This window comes from Amphiura filiformis, chromosome 17, assembly GCF_039555335.1.
Source record: "Amphiura filiformis chromosome 17, Afil_fr2py, whole genome shotgun sequence".
Lineage (NCBI taxonomy): Eukaryota > Metazoa > Echinodermata > Ophiuroidea > Amphilepidida > Amphiuridae > Amphiura > Amphiura filiformis.
In genome coordinates this window covers 15,581,728-15,608,791 of record NC_092644.1, presented here as the reverse complement: position 1 = coordinate 15,608,791, position 27,064 = coordinate 15,581,728, and the positions used below count along the sequence as shown (strand labels likewise).

The window sequence follows — 27,064 nt, the reverse complement described above, 5'->3', positions numbered from 1 at the left end:
TCTTTCTTTCTTTCTTTCTTTCTTTCTTTCTTTCTTTCTTTCTTTCTTTCTTTCTTTTTTTCTTTCTTTCTTTCTTTCTTTCTTTTTTCTTGCGTTCTTTCTTTCTTCCTTCTTCCTTCCTTTCTTTCTTTCTTTCTTTCTTTCTTTCTTTCTTTCTTTCTTTCTTTCTTTCTTTCTTTCTTTCTTTCTTTCTTTCTTCCTTCCTTCCTTCCCTTCCTTCCTTCCTTTCTTTCTTTCTTTCTTTCTTTCTTTCTTTCTTTCTTTCTTTCTTTCTTTCTTTCTTTCTTTCTTTCTTTCTTTCTTTCTTTCTTTCTTTCTTTCTTTCTTTCTTTCTTTCTTTCTTTCTTTCTTTCTTTCTTTCTTTCTTTCTTTCTTTCTTTCTTCCTTCCTTTCTTTCTTTCTTTCGTCCTGTACGCCGAGTCGCTAACGACGGCGCGGTTTATGCTAGACATGTAGACGCGTTGGTTGGCACAGGCCGTAAACAACCGCTATATATTTGCCCGAAAAACTCACTTTTATACTGATTTTGAGGCCAATTCTTGACCGTTTCCAACGAAATTTTTGGAATACCGTCTCGGTATATTCCTCGAACTCGAACAGTTTTTACTGCATTTCATATTTCGTCGTCTGTATTTCATAGTGACGTATAGTGGGGCGCCGCGAATAAACAACTTTTCCAGAAAATCGGGTTTGAAGAAATGCCAATTTAAAATCGAGTTGTGTAAATCAGACATTCATTATATTTTGTAAATGATGTGAAATTTCTGTAGTAAACTAAATAGATTTTATTGTTATATATTTTTCAAAAGAAATAAATACATACTATTGCTGGCAAACTTAAACCAAAAAGCACAAAGCTATACGTCACTATGGAAAATAAGCAAAACGCAATACCTTAACCTAACGTTAACCTTACGCCACCTCGGTCGCCGTGTAATCCCTATGGCGTTACTTTTCTTCGTTTGTATTCCATAGTGGCGTATAATAGGTCTGATACGTCACTAAGACGTGTACGCCACTATGACATACAATGTTTTTCATTTTTGCCGATATTTCATAATTATAAAATGTGTATAAAAAGTGGCGTATGGTCGATACGCCACTATGGAAAACAAAAAAATTCACTTTGTAACTATACGCCACATTTAATTAATTAATTAGCTAGTTTTGACTAATGAGACTTTGAAAAATGAAAGAAAACATCATTAAAAACATATGTGCCAATTTTCAAAAAAATGACCAAAAATCATTATACGCCACTATGGAATACAGCCGACGATTTTATTTTATATATATTAAAAAAACAAATTTACCCCAAAATTGTTCAGTTTGGAAATTGTGATTAATTTTTCCAAGTGTAAGGATACTTTATTGGCGCAGTACAGGTAGTTTTTGCTTTCCGTCATTTCCCGGGAGTCATGTTCTTATTTCTCATGGTTGCCAAATTATATACTTTATTCGTTTATCTGGCACTATCAGTTAGTTGTGTCACGTTATATTATGTTTAATGCATAATAATCTATTCACACAAAAGGAGTGACCCCAGGGGGAGTGACCCACTGGCTTCTACTTTGAATTCACTACTATCGGGATATTTAGCATATTATGTAAACATTCAGGAGGACGAACTTCGAACTTGAAGTGAACTTTTCATGATATGCCAATAAAATAGCTACAAGTCTATACAAACAGAAGTATACAACAAACAGCATCACTGAAATCAGTAGTGTTATATACGGTTATACACAACTCATATCCACAATGATATTCGAAGATATTCTCGAGAAAATAGGTGTATTTGGTCGCTACCAGCAACGCCTTTACCTAGCAATATGCTTGCGGACATTTTGCTCTGGAATGATCACGATAATGCATGTTTTCCTGGCCGGAAAAATGGATCACTGGTGCCAAACACCAGAACTAGACATTGTAAATTGTACTAAGTGGTCTTTGGATGAAGACCAATGTATTCAAGCGAAGAAATCTGTTGCCATACCACCAGCTGGGTCTGACAGTTCTTATGAATATAAAAATTGTAAGCGGTATAATCTGACGGGAATCGAACCATCGGATTGGTTTCCTGGTTGGGAGACTTCTAACGTCACTAATGATACATTGCAGTGTGATGCCGGATGGATTTATGATACTAGTCAGTTCAAAACGTCTATTGTCACAGATGTAAGTGCAGATTAGTTTTGATGCACATTTACTAAAATACCTAGGGCAAGTAAGTAAGTAAGGGCAAACACCTTTTGGACTTTACGGAGATTGAATTTAAATTTCTGCGCGCTTCTCGCCTATACGAGGCAAGTTAAGCAACTCTCCAATCACTAGAGGACATAAATCCATGATCGGTTGAAAAATCTGTGAAAAATCTATAATCCAAAAGAGATTAGATAGAATTTTCAACATGAAACGGTCAAAATATGTCACCGAAAAACGTCTCTTAGTGAATTTGAGCATCTTTCACTGGCTGTGGAATAATTATGAGCCCATTTTTAAACGGCCTGCCAAAACTCGCCCCCCCACGCCTCCAGCCTGGCAAAAATCGCTCCCCCACCCCCTGCACATTCCAATTTTTGGGGAACCCAATTTGCAAACCTTAAATGGTCTAGTAGCAGCGGCGGCACCAGGAATTATTTTCGGGGGGGCAAAATTTAGCGCAAAAATCGGAAATGTACTTAATTGGCCTAAATGGGGGGGGGAACTGATGAGCAAGAAAAATGTATGGGGGGCACCCCCTTGCCCCCCCCCCCCTCACGTAGCGCCCCACTGTCTAGTAGGCCAATCAAATTTAAACAATCGATCACCCACACCACTAATTAATAATTATACAATTTTCTGAAATGAATGGTGATTAAATGGTTTCTGTTGCAATTAGTGTTAAGCCCTGATTTTCCTTAATTTTATTGGCCTAGATATATGTTGTGAGCGCAGCGAACGGAAAAATCTGCATAATAAGCGTTTCCGTACTATTTCTCTTAGAACGCTTTATTAAAGGGTGTCCCCCAAAAAAGAGGCCCCTCATTGCGCCCTCTTTTTCTCCTATTTTTGAAAAGTTCTTTAAATATATTTTGGTATGTAAAGAAACCTTTAATCGATAGCTTATTAGCAATTATTTCAATCGGCTCACAACTTTTGAAGATATGCCCTTTTGAATAAAAGTACATGTTTTTCACTCTGTCCACGGATAGCAAACAGAGTGGTTGTGATAGCTCATGCTGTGGTGTGGCCTGCACGATCACCAGACTTTACACCACTTTATTTTTTTCCTTTGTGGCAAAATCCAAGATCTTCGCAAACGTATTACTGAATGCATTCGGCGCACAATAATGGTACGCAACGCAATTGATGCAATGAGGACCAGGGCTGAAACCTGTATTCGCCAATGAGGCAACCAGGAATAGGGCAGAGCAGTACAGTAAACTCACTTCAGAAGAACCAAAGACAGCCCAAACAACCTTTTAGGGCTACCTTTTATCCTAAAAAGAGAAATGACTTACGTTGTAAATAAAAAAAGAAAGCAAGAAACAACAAAGGAAGACACATAATAAAACAAAAAAGCATATTGCAAGCAAAGCAAAAGAAGTCCCATTCGGCATCCATTTTACCCACAAATTATTGACACTATTAACAAAACCATTGCCCATAAACCCACCGGTAAAGCTCATTCCATAAATAAAGTTATCATTGAGGAATTTTTGATATTCATGCATGGTATGTGTACTCCTTTTCAATCTTTGAAGTAGCCAAACCTTCTTCGTGGACAGAGTGAAAAACGGGTTCATTTCTTTTAAAGATCATATCTTCAAAAGTTGTGAACCGATTGATATAATTGTTTAGGTTTATTAAAGCTAACGACTCAAGGTTTCTTTACATACCAAAATATGTTTGATCAACTTTTCAGAAATAGGAGAAAAAGAGAGCGCAATGAGGAGCCTGTTTTTTGGGACACCCTGTATTTTAAAAAGCGCCCCATGAATGTGTACCAAAAATAGCTTGCCCACCCCCTGCCTGCCAAAAATTACTTGCCCCCCCCCCTCCACCCCTTTAGGCTCGTCAATATTTTCTTTGCCCCCCTCCTCCATGTGACCCCCACACCAGGGCTCATAGTTATTGCACAGCCTCGGAAATATTCAGTGATTACTTTCCGCAAATATTGCTTCAGATAGTTTAGGGAACGTTCTTAAATACTTGGGGGGAATCCAGGGTGGTCAAAAAGTTTTGACCTTCCAAAAAAAGGGAGGGTCAAAAAAGTATTTGATTTTACAAATGGGGGGTCAAACCAGTTTTGACACCCATAAAAGGGATCAAAACAGTTTTGTTTGTAAAATTTGGCCAAAATATTGTAAAAACAAAATATTTTGTATTGTCACAATAAAGCCCTTTTCATCCCGATCATGGGCGAAAATAATATAAAATACACAATCCAATAAAGCCATTTTGGAAGCTCGAAGATATGTATAAAAATCAAAACCGGTATAATGTGTGTATGTTAAGCAACTGTAATTGTTGTTTTTTTCTGTGCCCCCATCATTTTATTTTCCACCTGACCAAGAAAGCTGGCTAGCCCCTGATACATCAGTGCAATAACTTGTGAGACCTGGTTTGAAAGCAAACTATTCTATGATGTCATGAACTTATGGACAAATTAGGCCTGTTATAGACATAATGGTTGTAATATTGACACTGATAATTGGTACGTGTCTTGCAGATTTTTTGAATTTGTAACAAAGTTGAAACTGCGTGTGTGTGTGTTGGGGGGGGGGGGGGCAAAAGTTTGGGTGTATAAAAAGAGGGGGGTAAACAGTTTTGAGTCCAAAAAGAGGGGGGGGTCTAAAAGTTTAACATACAGACAGGGGGGGTCAACAGTTTTGACATACTGAAATCAACATTTTCTAGACCCCCTCCAAAGTATTTATGAACGTTCCCTTAGGGAATGGTCTTATTTGAATCAGTTCATCTTAAGTCAATGATAAAATTCCATTAGAAATCAACGTGCGTTTGAATTAGTGCGAGATGATGTTCATGTCTGCGTCACATTTGGCCAGGCTAGCGGCACTCTGTACAAATTGCCTATACCGATTCCGAAGACAAAACCTGTGGCACAGTCGCATCCCCTGCTTGTACGTGTTTATCTAGGTCAACGTGACAAACAGTCAGGGTCAGAGGACAGCGCAATCTGTCTGCTGCCAAGATCCGTCATATATTTCTATTAGTCACCTTTTTATACCGTTCGCAGAGCGTGACGTCTGCCCAACAACAACAATATGGGCATATTTTATTTTATTTATTTATTTGAACGGACGTTTTTAGGCCTATATCAGTGGCACACGCCTTAATTGGCGGTGCATTCATATAAAAGACAAAAAACAAACATTTAAAACAACAACAACAATAACTCATAGGAAAATGAACCACATACATCCAATGACAGCGCCTTTTCGTAGCTACGTCACATTATAGCTCATTCATATCATTACATATTCAAAATCACTTTTCAGGACTTAATTTAGTACTCTCAGATTTGGCATTTTACTTTGGATTCTATTACTCTTACGACCCATTATTCAAAAATGCGCACTGTGATTTGTTAAAACACGTCACATAACACATTCTACGCACAGCATTACGCTTGGTTACGCGTGCAAAATTACCGCGATACGCGCTGTCACTTAAGCGTACGCGCTCCACCTTGAAGCAAACAACTTTGTGCAAAAAAATATATTTTCTCTTTAAATCGCATTATTTTCTGGTAATAGAATAGAATGAAAGGGTACAGCATTATCCTTTACACGCAAATAATGTGTCCTTGGCAGTAAAAACGTTTTTACTGCCAAGGACACATTATTTGCGTGTAAAGGATAATGCATTACCCTTATTTCTTAAATAAGAGTAGAATTCCATAGGGGATATTCTTTATAAATAAAATCAAATAAATAATCTCTTAGTTGTACAGAATCTGATCAACCCCTAATTAATTGTCTCCCGTGGTGAGAAAAATGTCTCTCGTGTTTGTTTTAGTGGATCACCTATCTTGACACCTGAAACAAGTTTTGCAGGAAAGGGTTGAATACGGCTAGTGACAGTAGAACTTGTCTACCCAACTTCATTATTTTAACAACTCTGATATCTGTCCATTGTCAACCACAGCATACTTAGTATGATGTAACAACCAAGCACACACAAAAACGTTTAAAAACGTTTTTTTCTGTTTTGCTAAAAACGTGTTAATAACATTAAAATATCGGGTTATATAAAGGTCCTGAAAACGTTTTAAAACGTTTTCTATGAAAACAGACAACACTATATTAAATGCTTTCAAAATATTATTGTAAACTATTTTTGCAAACATTTGTTACCAAATATTTTGTCAACACTTGAATAACACTATGTTAAAATATTTGCAGCGGGTTATCGAAAAATTTGTTTTAATGTTATGAAAATGTTACATACCTTCTATATACCCTTTATATAACATGGTTTATAACCTTTTGCGAATGATGTCGAAAACGACTTTAAAATCCTATTCAGCTTAGTTATTTCCAACTGCTTTATTGATAATGATCAAGGTTAAACTGTAAATTAGCCTGAAAAAGAGAGCATGGCTTGAAGAATGAGGGGGATTAAGGGAGAAAATATAAAGTGAAAACACGAAATAAAATACTCATTTAATGTATGTATATATTAAATTAAGGCTGAAGGCCACCAACTTCAAGGCCGCAGAGCCAGCAAGCTCCCATAGTCTGATAGTTGCAACTACCGTATAACTTAAAAGTTCTACGGTAGTTGCAAGGGTCCACTTAACAAACAGCCCGCAGGGCAACAAAGCAAGGTTAATCTCCCTAACCTTTACCCCCGGCCTTTACCATAAGTAATCCGTGTGCCTACGATATTTCAGAATGCAGCATACTTTTATACCCAAGCACGGTGTAAACCTTTTACCGTCGATGCACCATCAGTATATCGTGTACCTAGACCATGTGTGTTTGTCAGGTGCCCTAAACCAGATATAAGTACATAATATCATGTAGTTTGATTCTTTTTTGATTGCTCAACATGTTGTTGTTGTTGTTGCTGTTACTGTTGCTGTTGTTGTTGTTGTTGTTGTTGTTGTTGTTGTTGTTGTTATTGTTATAGTTATTGCTTGTTTTATCAAAATGGATACTATTTATTATTGGCGTGGTGTTTTTTTTTCAGTTTGATCTAGTGTGTGCTAAGAAATCCCTACCTGATTTAGCACAGTCGATGTTTTTTGTTGGAGTCCTCTTTTCATCCACATTTGTTGGTGCATTTTCAGACAAGTAAGTTTAAACACTTTTATTTCTGCTAAGGTTCTCTACCCTTATTCTCTTTATAAGGTCTTCGTCGTCGAGCACAGTGTTTGGTTTTGTTTTTGCATCATCACTTTGTCTATCTCAACAGTGCTGTTATTTATATTCCCCAATGTAATTTTAACACATCGTCAAAGAGAGTAAGGGTTGTAATATCAGCTAATATCTTACCCGATGCTAAAAATACTGATAGCCTGTTTAAGTAAACTTTTCCACCTACTTGATCAATGCCAATTACCAATTTCAACATTGGCGTAGCTAGGGATAATGAGCGCGGAGCGGTAGGAAATTTGTCAAATTGTGACCATGTTGAATTTAAATCTTTAAAACACAGTATTTGAATTTGAAATGAAAATTTATCTTGAATTGAATTTCACCGCTTGGCGGGGCCCCAGAATCGATATAGGTGGCGCTGAATAACTATGAATTGATCGATGCATTGCCCCCTAAGACGGCGCACAGGGCACCAGACTTGTACCCGAGTCCAGCTCGTCCGAGTCCGAGCCGAGCCGAGTCCAGTTGTATCCGAGTCCGAGCCAAGTCCGAGTCCTTTTGTGTCCGAGTCCGGACTCGAGTCCAAGTCCAGGGGTGCCGAGTCCGAGCCTAGTCCGAGTCCAACAAAAATAAGACCCGAGTCCGGACTCGAGTCCGGCTCGAATCCGGACTCGGTCAGAGTCCATGCCCGGAGGTGGGGGGGGGTTATTCAACTTTAATGTGGTAGGTATCACCCTACTGGCATTGCTTAGTAGGAGCCATTTGTATAAATATGGGTCATTGGGTATAACAAAATGAAAATAGGGGTAACTAGGCATAAAATTTTGAAAGAAGGGGGTCATTTGGTGTAACATTTTGAAAATCTGGGTCATCAGGTGGAACATTTCCAAAAAATGGAAAAAATTTTTATATTTTGTTTCTAATTTTAAAATTTACAATACAAATTTGCTGAAAAAAGACAATAAGTTTCTGCATAATTTTACAGCATTTTGATGATAAAATTGTAGAAAAAGAAGGCAGTTGGTCAAAGGCCACCACACCACACACATGACACACCGCTCCCCATATACACACCCACCCTACTAAACCCCACCCACCCCACCCCACCCCACACAGTTGACATTTCAAAGATTCAACCAACCAACAGTATGTACACACTTCACTTCAATACTCCTGAAGGTAAAAACTACCATGTATCAGACAGGGACAGGCTGGCAGCATTCATGTGAGGGTATTTGTGTGTGTGTGACACACTACATGTAAACTCACAGTTTGCGTGCAGCACAGATCCAGGATCTGTGGTGCAGCATACATGTAAATGAAGGGCAATTATAGAAAAATAACATCATCATCGTTATCGTTATCATAATAATAATAATAATAATAATAATAATAATAATAATAATAATAATAATAATAATAATAATAATAATAATAATAATAATAACAGAAATTCACCTTTTCAGAAAAATTTGGTTGTTTGATATTAAAAAAAACAAATGTCCCAGACATAACAAATGTGCAGTGAGTAGTGACCACACACAAATTACAGACCAGTTACTGAGTGGGAGCTGAGATGTATGTTGCAGTCTACATGTTTATATCTCTTTCAAGAGTTTAATGGATTAGAAAGTTCCATGAAAAAGAGTCTTAGATATTTCATATAGTCCAAATATTTAATAAACTTATGCATTTAATTAATTATCAATCATTTCATTAATGATGAAAATATGATTCTGCTATAAATCTAAATAATTTGGTGGGTATTTAGGATACATGACAGATCACAGATTTGACAGCCCCCCCCCCCCCCCCCAATGGCCAAATAAGTGAAGTCAACATTTTATTTGAGATCTATTTTGACATTTTTAGATAATCAATTCACATTTTACATGGATTTAATATTGGACTGGACTCGGACCGGACTCGGCTTCGAGTCCGAGTCCTTTTGTGTCCGAGTCCGAGCCGAGCCGAGTCTTTTGTGTCCGAGTCGAGCCAAGTCCGAGTCCAACAAAAAGTGGACTCGAGTCCGGACTCGAGTCCGAGTCCGGACTCGAACGATACATCTCTGCAGGGCACATATCCGTCCTTGCCTCCTCCATCTACGCCACTGCACTTCCCACAATAGAGAGATACTGGGTTCACCCATTTTCTCATTGCATCACTGATTGTTCTTTCAAACTCTTACTTACGTCACATTTTTACGTGAATACAATCAGTATACATAATTGTTATCAATAGTAATAAGTTTTTTTGTATTCTCATGATTGTTTGCAGATTTGGAAGATACAAGGTATTTCTCTTTCTCATTACAACTGGAGCCTTTATCATCTGCATAACAGGGTTATCGAATAGTTATGTCATGTTCATCATTGTCCGTGCACTAACGGGGGTCACCTTCTTTAGCGCAAATGTTGTTGGGTTTACACTAAGTAAGTTTACATAATTATATAAAAATGCAAATCGATATTATAATGGCTGAATTCCATCATCATCATCATCATCGTCATCATCATCATCATCATCATCAATATCATCATCATCATCATCATCATCATCATCATCATCATCATCATCATCACCATCATTGTCGTCGTCGTCAAACTTTTAGGATTTTTACTTGTTATTTACCTACCTGTATCATCATCATCATCATCATCATCATCATCATCACCATCATCATCATCATCATCATCATCATCATCATCATCATCATCATCATCACCATCATTGCCGTCGTCGTCAAACTTTTAGGTTTAATTTCAAGTACGTCAAGTTTGTCATTTGTTCTATTAATTTAAAGTGTGTTTTTCAAAGATAACTTTTTAAAAGTTTTCAAAAACCTACGAGAGTTGCTGGTTTCAGTTTCAGAGATTGTTAGTCCAGCTTGGAGAACATTTGTCGGGAATATCCTCAACTTCTTTTGGTGTGGAGGCTATATGCTTGCTGCTGGTCTAGGCTATTTCATACGACAATGGCGAATACTAAGCTTTGTTGTGTCGGTTTTTCCTGTCCTCCTGTGTCTATTTATACCGTAAGTATGTGCATCTTCTTTGCTTTTGTTACGAAGTTAAAGTCTTAGACTAGGTAAATAATCTGAAGGTTCTGAAGCAAGAAACGTATTAATACAAACATTTCTATTTAAGGTGGTGAGATGTTGCCATACAGGGTGTCCCAGAAAAAATTACCGAGTGAATAAAATTGAACGTAAGTCGAGAATCAAACAAATTAAAATGTAGCGCCTAGCCTATTTTATTGTACACCACATACGAAAAATTTATTTGATTCGGTCGAAGGGTTGCGAAGAAATTAACGATTACATAATGCGTGCATCAATGCAGTTCATTCCAAGTTTGATCAGCAGGGTCTTTTTTCATACTCCCTCGTGGTTTCCTACATTTTGTATATCTCAATAAATTTAGTCCGCATCTATCTTATAATCCGATGGTGTTATGTCATTTATGCTTACACTGAAGATGAATAACAGTTTGTCCGAGAAAACTGATTTCTGCAATTGAATACATGAATACAAAACCCACCCAAGTCCATGGGAAGTGATTTTGAGAGAAAAACCTGTGAATCATTTTAATTCCTTCAGTTAGAGGTACCTGGTCAATATGGTAAGTTTTACGTGCAAATGAGTGGATTAACCTGTATTAGGTATGACGATTAGCATTTCAGGGACTTCGTGGGGTTCATTTTAAATTTTGGACTTGGGTGGTTTTTTGAATCATATACAAAGACAACAATGTTAGAATGAGATTACCACTAGTAAGATAATACAAAATAAAGCACGCAGGTATGTATAATGGTGATAAGCATTCTGCCATGTAATATAAACCACACACTTTCCTTTATTAAATCCTTTTTTTTTTTTTTTCAAAAGTCACTCTCTAGCAATGAATGTGTTACAAGTGGACTTTTATACATACTGGATTTCAATGAATGTGTTACAAGACTCAAATCATGGAATTGGGTGGTTCTTTCATACATGCTATTTTTCACATGCTCAATAGACACAGAGGATGAATTTGAGTTGTTCTTTCATACATATGGCAGGCCTATGTATAGCAACAATTTCCCATGCTTAACTCAATTTAGCCAACGTATGGACTTGCGACTTGGGTGGGTTTTGTATTCATATATTCAATTGCAAACTTTCCAACTTAAATTCTTTAGGTTGTGCAAATAATTATGTCATGTTTTAACTTTCCAAAGAACATTTGAGCCGAGAATGACAATGATTAAGTGCTTACATCCAGCTTTATGTGTGATTTTTTATACCATGCGAATTAAAGGGGGTAACCCTATTGGTTTTGGATATGGATTGTCTTTAAAATTACATAATAATATCAAATATCGCCTCCTTTATGCTGCTTTGTGAAAAAACGAGAGCATTTTCAGCGTAAATGTGAATAAATAGCCAAATTTGCAATCCAATACCTTGGTATACGTGAATTGCATTCTGGGCAGGCAATGACGAATGCTGACATGCTGTACAATGCCCGGCCCGTATTGAACGGAAAATGTTTTTTTTTCGTACCGTTTCAGAAAAAAGGAAACAAAATATATTTCCCCTTGCAATATGTACATTTCAAATGAATATAAAAAAGTTTGGGTAAAATGGAGAGGAAAAAAACCCTTCAGAGACCGGGTTTTGAACCGGGTACCTCTCGGGTAAAAAACAAACGCGCTAGTCAATTGAGCTATTTAGCACACCACGCTTAATGCTGCTGTTTTCATAACTATATACGGCGCACCGTCTCCTCAGCAGTTAGTGTGGTTCGCTTTTTCACAGAATGTGTATGACGCGAAACCAAAGTAGCTGTTGCGGTGACTGATATTTCGTTCATAATTCCCTCCCAGAAATCCAAAGTATTTACCATTGTTTACAAACTGGTATACCTGTAAAAACCGCTGTGATTCATGATTTCTCCGGAAATACATCGACTTGGAGCGTCAAATTTCAGGATAGTAATGAGAAAAATAGTATCTATTATGTGATACCAAAACCTCATCAACAATGAAAAAATCGGGGGATGATGCTGTCGATCGGGTTACGGACCTTTAATGTTGAAGTTTTAAAAGATTTAAACTTGCATTACAATTTCTTGGGAATATTCCAAAAACATTAACATGTGAGAATTTTTTAAGCCAGCTGGAATTCTTTATGCAATAATTCTTTATGTAACATTCATATCAACATTAACGATAAAAGATATTTAATTTAATTAATTGATTGGACCGAGCACCATCTTACATGCAAGCTTTCATTTTCAATATTGTTCAGGGTTTCAAATTTGAACAAAACCTAATTAAATGTTCTGCAAGAAACAGATTGTTTAAAGAGAAAGAAAATGATTTCACAGAACAAAATATGAAGCTCATTGACAGTTAACCAGTGCGCATTGTGTTGAATTATCTTTCTTTCAAACTTGGAATGAAGTGAATTGATGCATACGTTATGTAATCGTTCATTTCTTCGCAATCAGTCAACCGATTCCAGTAAAATTGACGTATATACAGAATAAAATGGGCTACACGCTGATGTTTAGATTTTTGGATTCTGATGTCTAATTCTCGACTTACGTCCAAATTTATTCGCCCGGTAATTTTTTTTCTGGGACACCCTGTATAGTGATACACGCCCTAAACACTCATGGTAGTAAAACACCAGTCTTGTAATTTTTGCGTATACCAGCATTTCAACTCAACAAATGGAAGAAATGTCATCAATCTTCAACACAGGGAGGTGAATTCCAATTAACGTGTTTACCTGAATGGGTGACTCTACTTAGAATCTACACTCCCTATAGTTTTTACTTAATTGTTTTTTTAATTTCGACCAACTTTGAGAAATGTGCACCAAAAATGGTAAAAAAATTGTGAATTTTCAAAAAAATCATAAAAAAGCCAGATTTTCACCCAAATTTCAAATTTTTTTAATGAAGTTGGTCAAAATAAATTTAAAAAAAAATGAAAAACGGCTCCTAGATATTTGTATCTAGTTTTTGAAAATTAATAAAAACAAATTTTAGCTCAAGAATTTTTTGTTACGTTTTACGAAAAAGAAGTGGGCCAAAAAACGTTGATTTTGGGCCAAATTTGACCTCACAGATGAATTGATCAAGTATTTTCCATTCTAAATATGTATACTTTTATATAAACAAATTCAAAGTATAGACCTCTGGCAAGGCAACCGTTACTTAAAGTTTCACGGAATACCCTCACTTACGATCATTGGGCAAACCGATCATCAGACGGTAAATTTGTCATGATTTCAAATTTACAGGAATGTTTATACAAGTATATACATTCTGTGGTAACTAGGTAAAACGTCTGTTATTTTACCAAATTAGGGCCGCAATGTAGGTATAATACAATACTATTTATGCTTTCTATACTTGACTTCATTCTACCATGTCTACACTGATTTTCTGACTGGTTGTTACTTAGGTGTACATGTGTTATGCTATGTGCAATAGTATGTCTTTAAATATCACTCGTTATCAAACCACCTAGCTTGCTGTCGGAATCGCCACGCTGGTTGATCTCAAAAGGTCATCTGACTGAAGCACAAAAAGTCATTCGCAGGATTGCCAAAGTCAATAAGAAAGATCTGTCAGACGAATTCTTCAACAATTTAGAACTGCATGAGCAAGAAGTAAGTTTTTTAGGGACATTACTCAGAGACTAGGCACTATACTCATAATACTGCCTTAATGTTGAATTTTGTCCTGTAATTCATTATTCAATCCTGTCATTTAATAGCATCATCATTCGATACTAGATTATTATTGCACACATGTATAAAAAGGGAATATACATTTATGTTCAGTGCCATTAATTTGTTTAAGGTAAATGTTAAAGCACCTTATAAATATATGTGTACTAGTAATAATAATTAAGGTTAAAACCAAATAAAGCAAAACAAGCGCTGGGGATGAGGGGGGGTGATGAAGCTTCAATTAAGGATGTTAGAGCAGATTTCCCGCAACGACTACTTTGTAATACAGACTTGTTCAGTGGCGTAGTCAGGACAAATCTTAACTAAAGATGGCAGCATAAGACTACTACCCAAAGAAGCTGTCCCGTTGGCTCAAGGTAGTGGGCAAGGGTTAAGACTAACCAAGAAGGAAGCTGCCCCATTGGATGCGACAGTGGAATTGCACCCTAACCCTAACCGCCAAAGGGCTTTTAGGCGACGGGAAGGGAAAGAAGGAAGGAATAAAGAGAGAAAAGAAGGAAAGCAGTTGTTTGCTCTTGGTGGGATTCGAACCCGAGACCCCTCGCATGCCTCGCATGCCAGGCACTGGGTCGGCGACAGGCACTGGGTCGGCGACACTTTGCCACGGGTCTTGGGCTTCGCTGGCCAGCGAAACCGTGCCTATATATCACTTAGGGCGATTGCGTCATCACACGACGTGGGATGCATGCACGAACAGCGCATATATCAAGTAGTATTTTGTAGTATACCGTCCTGTTAGGGTTAAAGTGCGATAACCTTTATTCTTGCAGAAGCCGCAAACAAAATCGGACAAACAACCGAGCGTTTTTGATTTATTTCGTTACCCGTATCTTAGACTCAAAACTCTCACTTTATTATTTATCTGGTAAGTTTTTGAACATGTTTAGATACTTGTTCGTTTATATTCGGCATGAAATCCCTCACTGCATTGATGTAACCATAGTAATTTACTAGTTTCAGGTAAAAGGCCTCCCACATCGTTAGTCTCCCACATCGTTAGTCGTGGGAGAACGCCTATTTGTATAGCACTTGTAAAGAGTTATAGTCCCTCTGTGATATTAGACACAAATCCAGTTGCATGCTCAAAGGCGCGGCCGTACTCCCTTCGCGCACCTCGTGGAACTGGCACAATAAGGTCTAATGATATTTTCAAAAAACAATTTAATCAAGCAAGAGGGTCCCTGATTTTTGTTTGTAGATTAAGTTGTCTACACTGCACCGAGTCTTTCAAAATTTGAAGTCACGTGTCAAGTTACCACTGAATTTCCCATTGTCGTAGCTGAGCTCTCGACACACGGCAGAAGCTGTTATTGTCTCCAACAAACCGAAAACTTAAACTAAGCATTTCGGGTTCTCTTTTAGTGGCTAGAAGTCGGCTGAAACAAGCAGATAATCTATATTTATTTTAATCTCAAATTGATTAGATACCCAGGGACTAGATCTTGTTCAACATTAGAGTATAATTAAGGCATTCTTTTCTTCGTCGCTTTAAAGCGTAATCATACAAAGTCCGTTAACTTTATTAATTCAACAGGTTCATAACAACCTTAGTATACTACGGGCTGTCGCTAAGTGCCGGTGACCTAGGAGTTGATTTTTACGTTTCGTTTTTCGTATCCGGTGCGGTAGAAGTTCCCGCATATCTCTACGTTATGTTTGCCTTAGATTGGTTTGGCAGAAAACTCAACTTGTGCGGATCCTTAGTTCTTGGCGGCACAGCTTGCCTTATTACACTTTTGATTAGTAAGTTAGCCTTGTTGAAATTTTATAATTAGTTGATGTTCTTTGATTGCCCTTGGGTTTGTTTCACACCCACCTGTTCAAGGAGATAGATATCAATGTGTAAGCGCTCTTAAGCAAAGTCATAGCTCATTGAATTTACAGCCGTATGACAAAACAGACGAAAATAGTAACTTTTTGCACAATATTTGCAATTTAAGACAATTAACCATTGCTCATTGAAATGAAGCTAGTATAATTATGGACAATAAAAGTATGCTCTTTTATTTAATGACATACAATTTGAAAAATATTATATTGCTAGGAACACTTGAGGTTTCGACTTTTAAAATATACATTTTGGTCAAAAATTGTGCTTGGATAGGTCGTTTTTTTATCAGATTTACCACATTCGTCTTGCTATAAACATTAAATTACGTTATTTGTTGACTTAAATATTTAAAAAAATCTGATTGGCTGAAAGGAACACTTGAGGTTTTGAGAAAAACTAATCATAGATACCTATTTTACACCAGATTTTAGACAGCTCTTATTGTAGTGTAGTATAACACAGACTGCGCAGATGCTAGGCTCGCTGTGGTTGGAAGTATCTGTGTACTCAGGTGTAGTGAGGTGGAAACTGTGCGTAGATGCATTTATAAGAGAATCGTTTTTTGTAGTCAAACCTTTTCATATCGTGCATATTATGTATGTCATTAATTTGTGAATGGTTGCACAATGCGCATTCACAACGAAGACACTGGTTTGTACAGGAGCGCGGCAAACATAGAACTTAAAACTACCAGCTTGCGCTTTTATTCTCACTTCGAAAGATAAAAACAAAAGGAATGGAAGACCACTGACAATCAATCATGTGAGCAATAACTATTTTACTTGTGACGCCGGAACCTTTTTACGACTGAGTGTAGTGGGTATCAGACATAATGTGTTAAATTGACCAATGTTTTGTGCACGAACAGCATTAGTCACTAACCTCAATAGCGTTGGAAAACCATACACACCCACAACAGACAGGCACCACCTCCTCATGCTGCTCACCAGCCTGGTCACACGTTGCTGTGAGATGGCATTCCATTCTTCATCTAGGATTTATCGCATCCAATGTGTTTGCATTGGATACTCTAGCACGTACAGCAGGACCAAGCTGGCCCCACAAGTGTTCAATCAGGTTGTGGCTTGGGCTGATGGTATGTAATTCCACCTCTATACTCATTGGTGTAAATGAATCATGAAAGTACTCCGTCCTTCGGAGGGGACGTTTAGCCGCCTGTCCCGTGTACAGAGAGCCATACCTGTACATGTATCTCGTAGCTAGTTTCAAAAAAGATTAGGGTGTTAACCCCTGATTGTTCCAAACCCATCCCGGTGTTCAAATGGACCCCAATGGAAATAAGCTTCATAAGAGGCTTTCTTGGGTTATCCAGTGCTTTCAAAACCCGAACAAATCAAATCAAATCAAATCAAAAACTCCCATATTCTGTAACAGTCGCTGACTACTCTGACTCTGTGGGGGCGAGCGTTGCCATCTTGGATGATTGCATTAGGTCCCAGATTGTGAACATATTGGACTGCAGCTTGCTGCTTAGAATAATGGACACATTTGGCACATTCTGTTTGAGACCCCAATGCATTCGCAAGACGTGTATTCAAGCGTGTAAAAGTTGCTTGTTTCAAATGTGGTGTCATTGTAAAAAGGAATGAAATAGCTATTCATTGATGTACAAAACGATATGAACATGTCACAAATAATTTAAGATAAAGATGCTTGAAAAAAACTTCCAAACTTTTGTTGAAGAGTTTATATTTTTATTACAGAGGCTGGTGTGTGGAAGTCCGTCGTTGCGATGATAGGGAAGTTTGCCATCACAATCACGTTTGCCATTGTGTTCATTTTTACAACAGAGCAGTTCCCTACCGTAGTAAGGTAGGCTATTCGTATCATGATTGTAATCAGGCCAAATGGACTTAAAGTTGCACCGTGCGAATGCTATGGAAAACCAGAAATATTGGTATGTCACCCATGGAGTTCAAATAAGTGTATCTCCGGCATTTATCAGCAAAGATGCCGATGTCGTCATCAAGCTTGAGATTTTTGAACGTAGCACTTAGAGTCATAATATGTGTTTTGATCCACAACGACGCCCTCAATTTTTGCATGGTTGTAGTACTCAATTGTGTACAAAAATACCATGTGAAAGACTAAGCCTGAAGTGTTTTAATTACAATAAGGTCTTATATTTAATAAGGAGATCTCCGGTTTATCGATCGAGTGATGGCACGTAATGCGTGATGGCATGTGCGCATATCGTCGCCAGAGTGCTACACTATCGTAAGTGACAATTTTGGCCAAAATGAGATTTTGACTAATTATGGAAGGCCATATAAAAACGCACATTTTAAACCAGGTTTTAAGTTTCAAAATTACATAATTATTTTTTAATTAATAAAATAAAATATCGTAAGTGCAATGCAATTTTAATTAATGCATGCAAGACTATCGTATGTGCCACTTACGATAGTCTTGCACGCTAATTTTGTTTTTCATTTGCTGCAAGACCATCGTATGTGCCACATACGCTACTTTATTCGGCCTAAACAACAAAATCACGGAATGCTACACCATCGTAAGTGCAAAACAGTCTCTAACACATCACTGGCTGTGACGCTGACGGCTGTATGCGTTGTCATCATGCTGGCTAAGCTCATAGCTCCCATGACTGGTAATAGAGATGATAAATCAGGTGTTTTTAGTTTCAGATTCAGTAATAAATCTTGAGAGATAACATTACGGCAAAAGGTGTCTTGCTATTGTTAATATTATGTGCCAAAATAAATTAACACTTGTTAAGAAACATAAAATGACAAAATATTGGATATTTGAGCCGATATTACGCATATCCTAATTCAGCAATGAATGCTACACTATCGTATGTGGCACATACGATAGTGTTGCACTCTACACTTATTTCTATTTGAGTGCAACACTATCGTATGTGGCACATACGATAGTGTTGCACTCTACACTCATTTCAATTTGAGTGTAACACTATAGTATGTGGCACTTACGACATCTAAATCAGCAAATAATTCATCGATTTGTTAACTTTAACACCATTTATATAGTTTATATTATTAAAATCAAATTGCTTTACATTCCCATGTCATTTTATGGCTACTTGGAAACAAACGGCTACGCTAAACACAAAAATGCTCCTCCTGTAAAACTGTCCAAACTGCACTTACGATAGTGTAGCACTCTGCCGACGATATGTACCCACAATTCCCATTTTATTAACACAAATGGATTGCTTTCTCAAAATTTCGTGAAAAATACATGGATTGAGAGCGTTACATTTCAGGACGGTAATAAGAAAAATATGATCTATCATATGATACCAAAAACTCACGCACAATAAGAAAAAACGAGGCTGTTGATCGGGTAACGGACCTTTAATTCAAACCAAAATATTGTTGTGTAAAAATACTAGCATATCAAATTGTATTACATTGATCAGATTCCAATAAACATTAATGATAATCTCATGTATATCATTCCTTTTTAGAAATGTTGGATTAGGTATGTGTTCAGCTTTAGGTCGTCTTGGTAGTGTCTCGGCACCGCTAATATTTATTATGAGTGAATTCTGGAAGCCATTACCATTTGTTGTGTTTGGCGTCTTGTCAATAGCTGGTGGCTTAGCGTCTTTACTTTTGCCAGAAACCAAAGGAAAGAATTTGCCCGAGACGATTGAGGAAGGGGAGCAATTCGGGAAGTAAGTACGACTTAAAATATACCTGTTGGTTACATATTTGACCATAAAAGAGGCAGTCGATTTTAGGCAGATGTACAAATTGAATTTGAATTTACAGATACTACACCAAATGTACTTGCACAATGCATATCCTTCTGGGGAATTATAAAATGGTAATAACACTAAAAGTGAACGACTTCTGACTTTTCGCAGATCTCAAACTTAAAACAATCTACTAAAACTTTGCCTCTCAATGGTTGCACCTACTCAGACTAGGAATGCAATACCGCATTATACCCTTTATGCTAAATAAAAACCAAGTTCAAGGTATAATAATATTTACAAGAAGAGCTACCATAGGATCCATTCCGCATTTACTTCACATGGCCGTAAGGCCTTATTTAGATTTGGCTACTTAGCACAATGTGTCAAACCGAGAAATCATGATTAGTCAAAATCGTTTTAGAGAAATATATATAAAATAGCAACACAACTTCACTCCAATAGGGCATAGGGCCGACTGGAGCCGAACCAAATAATTACAAATGCAATCATTTGTTTCTGTTTCATTGACGTATTACTCTAATTACATCTACAGAAAACCAATATTATCCGACGACCAAGATGATGACAAAAATACCAGTGTTAATATACCAGCACCAGCAAACGGATCACATGGCAAGCTGCAAGCACCTGAAAGTATTAATGAAGCATATATGCCGGAATAATCGAAATTAATTGATATTTTGCATTTCTTCTAAAGTCAATAAATCAATCTGTATGGAACCGGGTACCTGGAGACGCGCATTTTGTCCCGATGGTAATGCGTAAATGCTCGCGTTTCTCATCCCTTCACTTGCTCGACTATTGATCAAATCAACAACAAAATACCGGATTACTTTTGACTTTCAATCTGGTTATGCTGGTATCATAATGTTATGCCGCATGCTGCTGAGCGGCATGACGCATGCGCATTGTAGAAAAACGAACACAATGTCAAGGCTTGTGATTGGCTGATAGAAGCATACGGGTTTATGGCAGTTATGGGTTACCGAGTGAAACAAGTAAAATATGTTTTAAATCTGGTATATGTTGAACGCATCAAATGAAGTGATCACCATTAGACTAGTTAATCTTCAACACTTTAGACGCATCCAGAACGCCAGTGTATACCAGTCCGAGGTGTTCTTTGAAAGTTAGTGTAGATTCATGCATTATAATAAATATCCACAGAAATGAATTTGAGCAATCTAAGTAAGAATTACCGTAAAAAAAAAAAAAAAAAAACTACTACCCATGCACAACACCTAGCCGTTGATCCACACTCCTCAGCACACTTTAAACGTTGTAGCTCACCACTACGGCACCGCATCATCCCACAAACCATTTAACAACCACACAGTGACATTGTTGCTTAGAAGCGCACACCCTAGACATTCCACACTTCCGCGCAGCCAGGATCAGCGAAATAAAGGTAGCTGATGGCCTAGTATAGACTGTAGTAAGATCTTTACCTTTTTTTATCCTAAAATATCACTTTGAAGCAACATTGAAGACAGAACATATGATACCAAGGCTCAATAGAGCAGCTTTCTGCTTGACAATATTTTGTGAATCACAAGAATGAGTTATATGATGTATTACCAGCACTTGTATATAATATTAGCATGACTCTATTTTTTGGAGCTAATTGCATTATATATTATTTTGTAAAAATTCTATTAGAAATATGCCTATATACGAAGTTATGTCCAAACCTTCATATATATATATCTGCTTCTTATCTAGCTTGTGAGCAAATTTGCTTTTAATTCCTTCTTGTATTTGTTATAGAAGAAGTAAAAAAGGAAAGTCAAATTAAGTACATGAGTCGAAACGGAGAAAATCTGTACTGAGATTTAAAGGCACAAATCTAAAATGTAACTGACCAATTGGTCGACTAGGAGGATTTAAAATGTTGTGAACATTATGGCAAATAATATCATCAATATGAAATATCAAAACCAAAAGAGACGGACGTGCCTCTGCATGGATCCGCCTCCTTACGATGAAGTGTGATTTGGGCTTTATTGACGTATTACATAAGCATCAGTTTAACAACCCATTGTAAGATTGACGACGAGGCATCAGAAAAAAGATGATATGTGGGCATGTTGAAGTATGACTTGGGTCTCAAACTTTAACACAAAACTATTTGATAGGACTTCTAAAGGGGGTGCATGGGCTCGGGGTTCCCATATCTAAACCATGCATAATGGTGCATAAAGAATCGATCTTTTTTACTTTATTTTCCTCAAATCTGTTGATGTGTAACAAAAATGGATAGGAATTATAATTTTGAAAATATCACTAATAAAATTTCAGAAAAAAAAGATGCAGGTAATGAACTAATCACTTCATGAGCACTTCTTGTTAAACCAAAGTGAGGCAGGTATTGGAAAGATCACTTTATGCACACGTATTGTAAAACCAACGAGACGTGTGTAATGGAATGTCCATGTTTTGTTTAACTATGGGGAGGCAGTGTAAATGAAAGATAACTTTATGCCTACGTATTATTGAACAAAGAAGAGACAGCTTTGTGTCTACTTGTTGTTGGACCAAGGAGAGATAATGGAAAGGCAACATTATGCCCATGTATTAACCGAAGGAAGTGGAAAGGTCGCTCAATGTCCACGTATTGTAGAACTCAAGTAAGAAGAGCACTCATATCAATGTATTGTAGGTCCAAGGACTTTATACTTTATGTAATGTAAAGATAGCTGTATATTCACGTTTATCTTTTAAGAGTCGATTTTTTTTAAATGGAAATAAAATATTTGGATTCGATGGACGTATAGATTGTTTGGTGTTAATAAATAAGTTAATCGTACTTTATTTTCCGCAGGGTTGAAAATTCTAGTGGGTGACTTTGTATAGTTTGTTGGCTGCATTCGTCGAATGAGTTGATGTTCAAAAATAGTTATTAGACGCTGACTGTGTTCCTTGGTTTTTGAATGACTTCTAGACTTCTACTATGCCAAATGTTCAAATTTTTACTGCGCACAAAAAGAATCTTCAAACTTCAAACAAAAGTGATTAAAACTATGTCAAAACTATATTACACAACTATATTACACAACAAATAGGTCTATAAATATTAAATAATTCAAACATTTCCTGGAAAAACTTTATAACCTACATGTATTGCGAGTAGTATCGAAAACGTTTTATATGCTTGGGTAGCAGACTATTTTCTTCTCAAATATATAGATGTTGCGATTTTATTGAATATTTATTTAGATTTAGACACACAATATTTTCCGATTCAAAGCGCTTCAAGTGTTGCATACAGGAACTCAATACTTCACTTTCCATTTTCTAATCTAACAATCAGATCTTGTATTGTGTTTATATTAGATCAGCTATGATCAGCAAGAGGTATGACTAAGCTTACTAATAGAGCATTGTATGTTTCCGCAAAATGACACGAGCACATTCAATTTAAATGTTTATTCAATGAACAATTTACGAGAGATAAGTTAGATAGAGCGATCCAAATAAGTTAAGGAAAGGGGTATGAACGTTTGGATAGTATTTACTGTGGAACATTAGAGCACATCAGACATATCGATTTGCATTCTGAATACGAAGAATGACCTTCGGATATCAAATAATTTTGATTTTTTGAAATTCGCAATGTAATACACATTTTATGGCAAATCATTAAAATTGATATTTTAATATTTAACAGTACTTGAAGTAAACTTTATAAATCTGATGATTTATACTTAAAGTGTATGTAGATGGGATGAAAAGCCGACGATCAATTGAAAATTTTGACCTTTCGTATTGAAGATATGGATTTTTTTAAAAAAAAAAAAAAAAAAAAAGGTCTTTTTGGGAAAAAATCCATATCTTCAATACGAAAGGTCAACATTTTCAATTGATCGTCGGCTTTTCATCCCACCTACATACACTTTAAGAATATATCATCAGATTTATAAAATTTATTTCGAGGACTGTTATATATCAAAAATTTGAAAAATATAAAATTTTAATAATTTGTCATAAAATTTGTATTATATCGTGAATTTCAAAAAATGAAAATTATTTGATATCAAAAAGACATGCTTCGTATTCAGAATGCAATTCGATACGTCCGAGGTGCTCTCATGTCCCACAAAACGCTCATTTTAGATCCCTTAAGTTATGTAAATATGTCAGAGTTGTCATCAGTCAGTGACTACATTTTGGTAACCAACTTCTGCTGTTATAATTCCTATAACGCGTGTTGGCGTAAGCTTGTAAACTAAATCTTTTTCGATGAGTTTGAACAAATTGTTCTCGTTTCGTAATTGTAATGTGTATGACAGTCGGTCTTGGTCCTTATTGGGATCCAGTTTGTGATTAGCAATATAGAACAATATGCTCAAATAACCTCCGTTTGAGGTATTCGATAAGAATTTCCAAATCACCTGGATTGTAAACAATGAAAGCGAATTTCCTTGTGCGATTCATCTGATGAGCTCTAGCGATTTTGATCACTCGACTACTTATCCGGAGTCATAACTGAGGTTTCGATTTCTAAACGCCGTGAATGTACGCCCATCCACCAATTCAATATCAATACGCGTGGTTCATACGTACGATCTGAGATCGGAAGTATAAAAGATTGCGATTTGCATCATTGAAACAAACGCACGGAGGAACGAAAGAGTTGATAGTTTTGTACGGCGTCACGCGGTTTACGCAAGCGGGTAATTTTCCCCACGAAAAAAATATAATTTTGAAAATAAATCAATGATATATGAATGTAGGTTTCCTTAATCTACGGAAATATTTTTTTTAAATTAATATATTGTAAGTGCCATGTTAATCCTGGTTTATATTCAAAATCATACTGTATTAACGTACATGTAGACGTAAAACAAGGCGACCACTAAATTACGAGTTTGTCGCCCTCCTATAAACCAGACCAGCTAACCAAGGTAAGAGCCCTCGACCTAGGGCATATCTAACCATCAATTATTAATGTTATTGAATATTGGCACAGTTGATGATGCGAATTAAATTAACCTTGAGTAACCTTAACATGATTAAGCGCACACAACACCTTGTAACTCCATTTGACAGTTTGTTTCAAACAATTTTTTTTTAAAGAAAGAGAGCTATTAAGGGAGTATTACACCCCTGCCCAATTGTGTGCCTATATTTGCATTTTTCTTAAAAATTAAAGCGCATTGGGGACAAGTAACATATGTATATTATAGGGGCAGGGACTACAACTACTGCACTGGATATTTTATTTCAGCACAGACAGCAGTTATGGAGTTATGCACAGTTTACACAAGGACTCTATTGCTGGAAATTTATTGCCAGCAAGGGAAAGTCCTCGTGTATATTGGTAATTTTGCCAGGCAATACCCCTGGACCTCTGACCTTTCATAGTTTCCTCAAAATAGAACCGGGGCTATTTTTTCAAGACAGTACTACACTCTCCAGAGAGTTTATCTGGAATGTTGATGGCTTTTACACACTTGTGTTATGTATTTACCTGGTTATGGTTTTATAGGTCACAGAGGGGGGCCCCAGATATAGTTGATTCAGATAATATTGCTGGAAACAAATGTCCCCATGTAAATTGCATGGCCAGGGCAAGTCATCCATCAAAATCAAATTTATGGTTACTATGTAGGCAAGGGTAAAGTCCTCGTGTAAATAGGCTTTTACAGACAAAAATGAGGGAAATCCCGTATTTGATCAATCATAACTACTTGATTTGAGTTGCTGACTTTTCAGTACAGTAGTTGTAGTCCTTGCCCCTATAATATACATATCTTACTTGTCACCATAGTATGAATGGCCAAGTGGACCAAAAAACGTGTAAGATTATACGTGTAACCTTGCACGTGTAAGATTGAATTTTATGCGTGTAAGATCGCATCTTATACGTCTTAGAATATAGCGGGATGTTTAAATTGACGAAACATGTATATAAAGAACACATATTTAAACCCCAAACAACCTATCATCTTACGCGTATTCATTTTCGACCAATAAAATCTCGCCATAGCATTTCTTATACGCGTAAGAAGTGCTTATTAGGGATGGACGGTATTCCGATTTGACTGGTACGACGAGTGTTGAAAAATCTCAGTCTCGATATCGATCTGCACCGCGGTAGTTTTCACAAACGTGATTATGTTACCATCACCTCTTGAACTTTAATTGATATGAGTATTAATTGACTCCAGATAACTGTGACCACGACGGACCAACAGTCGGAAAAATTCGTCATAAAATACAGGACATTGTAGCACTCATAAAAATTAAGCAAATGCCTCGTTTACGATTTTGGTGACGAGCTCTTCTTATCCTCTGTACGCCGCCAATAATATCATGTATCGTCCATCATTAAAATCCAAATCTTACACGTATAAGAAGTCGTGGGTGTTACAAATCACAAAACGTCTTTACATATTATTGGTTGTTACGCGTGATATGATTGGTTTTTTGTAATTTCTTACTCTGCGATTCGGCAATTTTAAATTCCCGCTCATTCGTACACGCATAAGATGTAATCTTACGCGTATAAGAAGCAACCTTACACGTTTAATATGCAATCTTACACGTGTAACCTTACACGTGTAATCTTACACGTTTTTTGGACCACTTGGCAATTCATACCAATGTGCTGTAATTTGTGAGAAAAATGCAAAAATAGGCACAAAATTGGCCAGGGGTGTAGTAGTAATAGTACCCCTTAAAGGTTTACATTTGTTTGGTACCAAACCCCTATATAATTATAAAGATATTCCAATTAATATTCACTAGCTCTAACCTTTCTATACCTCGAAAATATATATATAAGTAGGTCTCATCCAATACGCTACATTGAAATGAGATCATATATTCTTTTCTGTCCAGCGGCCAATATATTGAAATCACTTACTGGACATTGCCCGTTCAGTTACATTAAAATCCTCAAAGCAGAACATTTGTTAAACGGTCTACATTAGTTAAAAGGGTTTATTGATATATAAACATTTATTTATTGATATATTCTAGTCAAGAATTGGATATGTGAATAGTCACGCCAATTTCTTGCCCTATAGCTTCCGGGTAAACATGTAGATATATTACACATGAAGTTGCTAACAACACACTTAATGATTAGGGGAACATTTTAGAACACATTGAAAGGGTCAGGTCAAAGGTTATATGAGGTCAAATCTTATCATTTCATTTTCTGGATATCTGTAAGGGGTCAAAAGCAGTGATACAAATCTCATGACCAGGGGAACATTTTGCAGGTCAGAGCAAAGTTCATGCAGAGGTTAAATCTTAGAAATTAATTTTCTGGACATCTGTAAGGGGTACGGGGCTCAAACTCAATGACAACAAACTTGATGACCAGGGGAACATTTTTGGAACATTTTGCAGGGATCAGGTGAAAGGTCATCTGGGGTCAAATCTTAAAGTTGCATTTTCTGGACATCTGTAAGGAGTACGGG

General features: G+C 36.7%; 1 protein-coding gene across 1 annotated transcript; it reads left to right on the top strand.

Annotated features, from left to right (window-relative positions):
* Positions 1–1,705: 1,705 nt before the first annotated feature.
* Positions 1,706–21,239, top strand: LOC140137364 (organic cation transporter protein-like). The gene is made up of 10 exons (XM_072159004.1): positions 1,706–2,178; positions 7,201–7,304; positions 9,606–9,760; positions 10,194–10,362; positions 13,851–13,992; positions 14,847–14,941; positions 15,611–15,819; positions 17,632–17,740; positions 19,380–19,589; positions 20,167–21,239. The coding sequence occupies exons 1-10, from the start codon at positions 1,762–1,764 to the stop codon at positions 20,294–20,296; spliced, it is 1,740 nt and encodes a 579-aa protein (XP_072015105.1). The 5' UTR covers positions 1,706–1,761; the 3' UTR covers positions 20,297–21,239.
* Positions 21,240–27,064: the final 5,825 nt, after the last annotated feature.

Bases quoted from the DNA above. Each gene is read 5' to 3' on its own strand.
- LOC140137364 (XM_072159004.1), top strand. From the start codon at position 1,762: ATGATATTCGAAGATATTCTCGAGAAAATAGGTGTATTTGGTCGCTAC. The intron at 15,820-17,631 runs GTAAGTTAGCCT...TTTTTATTACAG, and splicing joins CCTTATTACACTTTTGATTA to AGGCTGGTGTGTGGAAGTCC. The intron at 19,590-20,166 runs GTAAGTACGACT...TTACATCTACAG, and splicing joins GAAGGGGAGCAATTCGGGAA to AAAACCAATATTATCCGACG.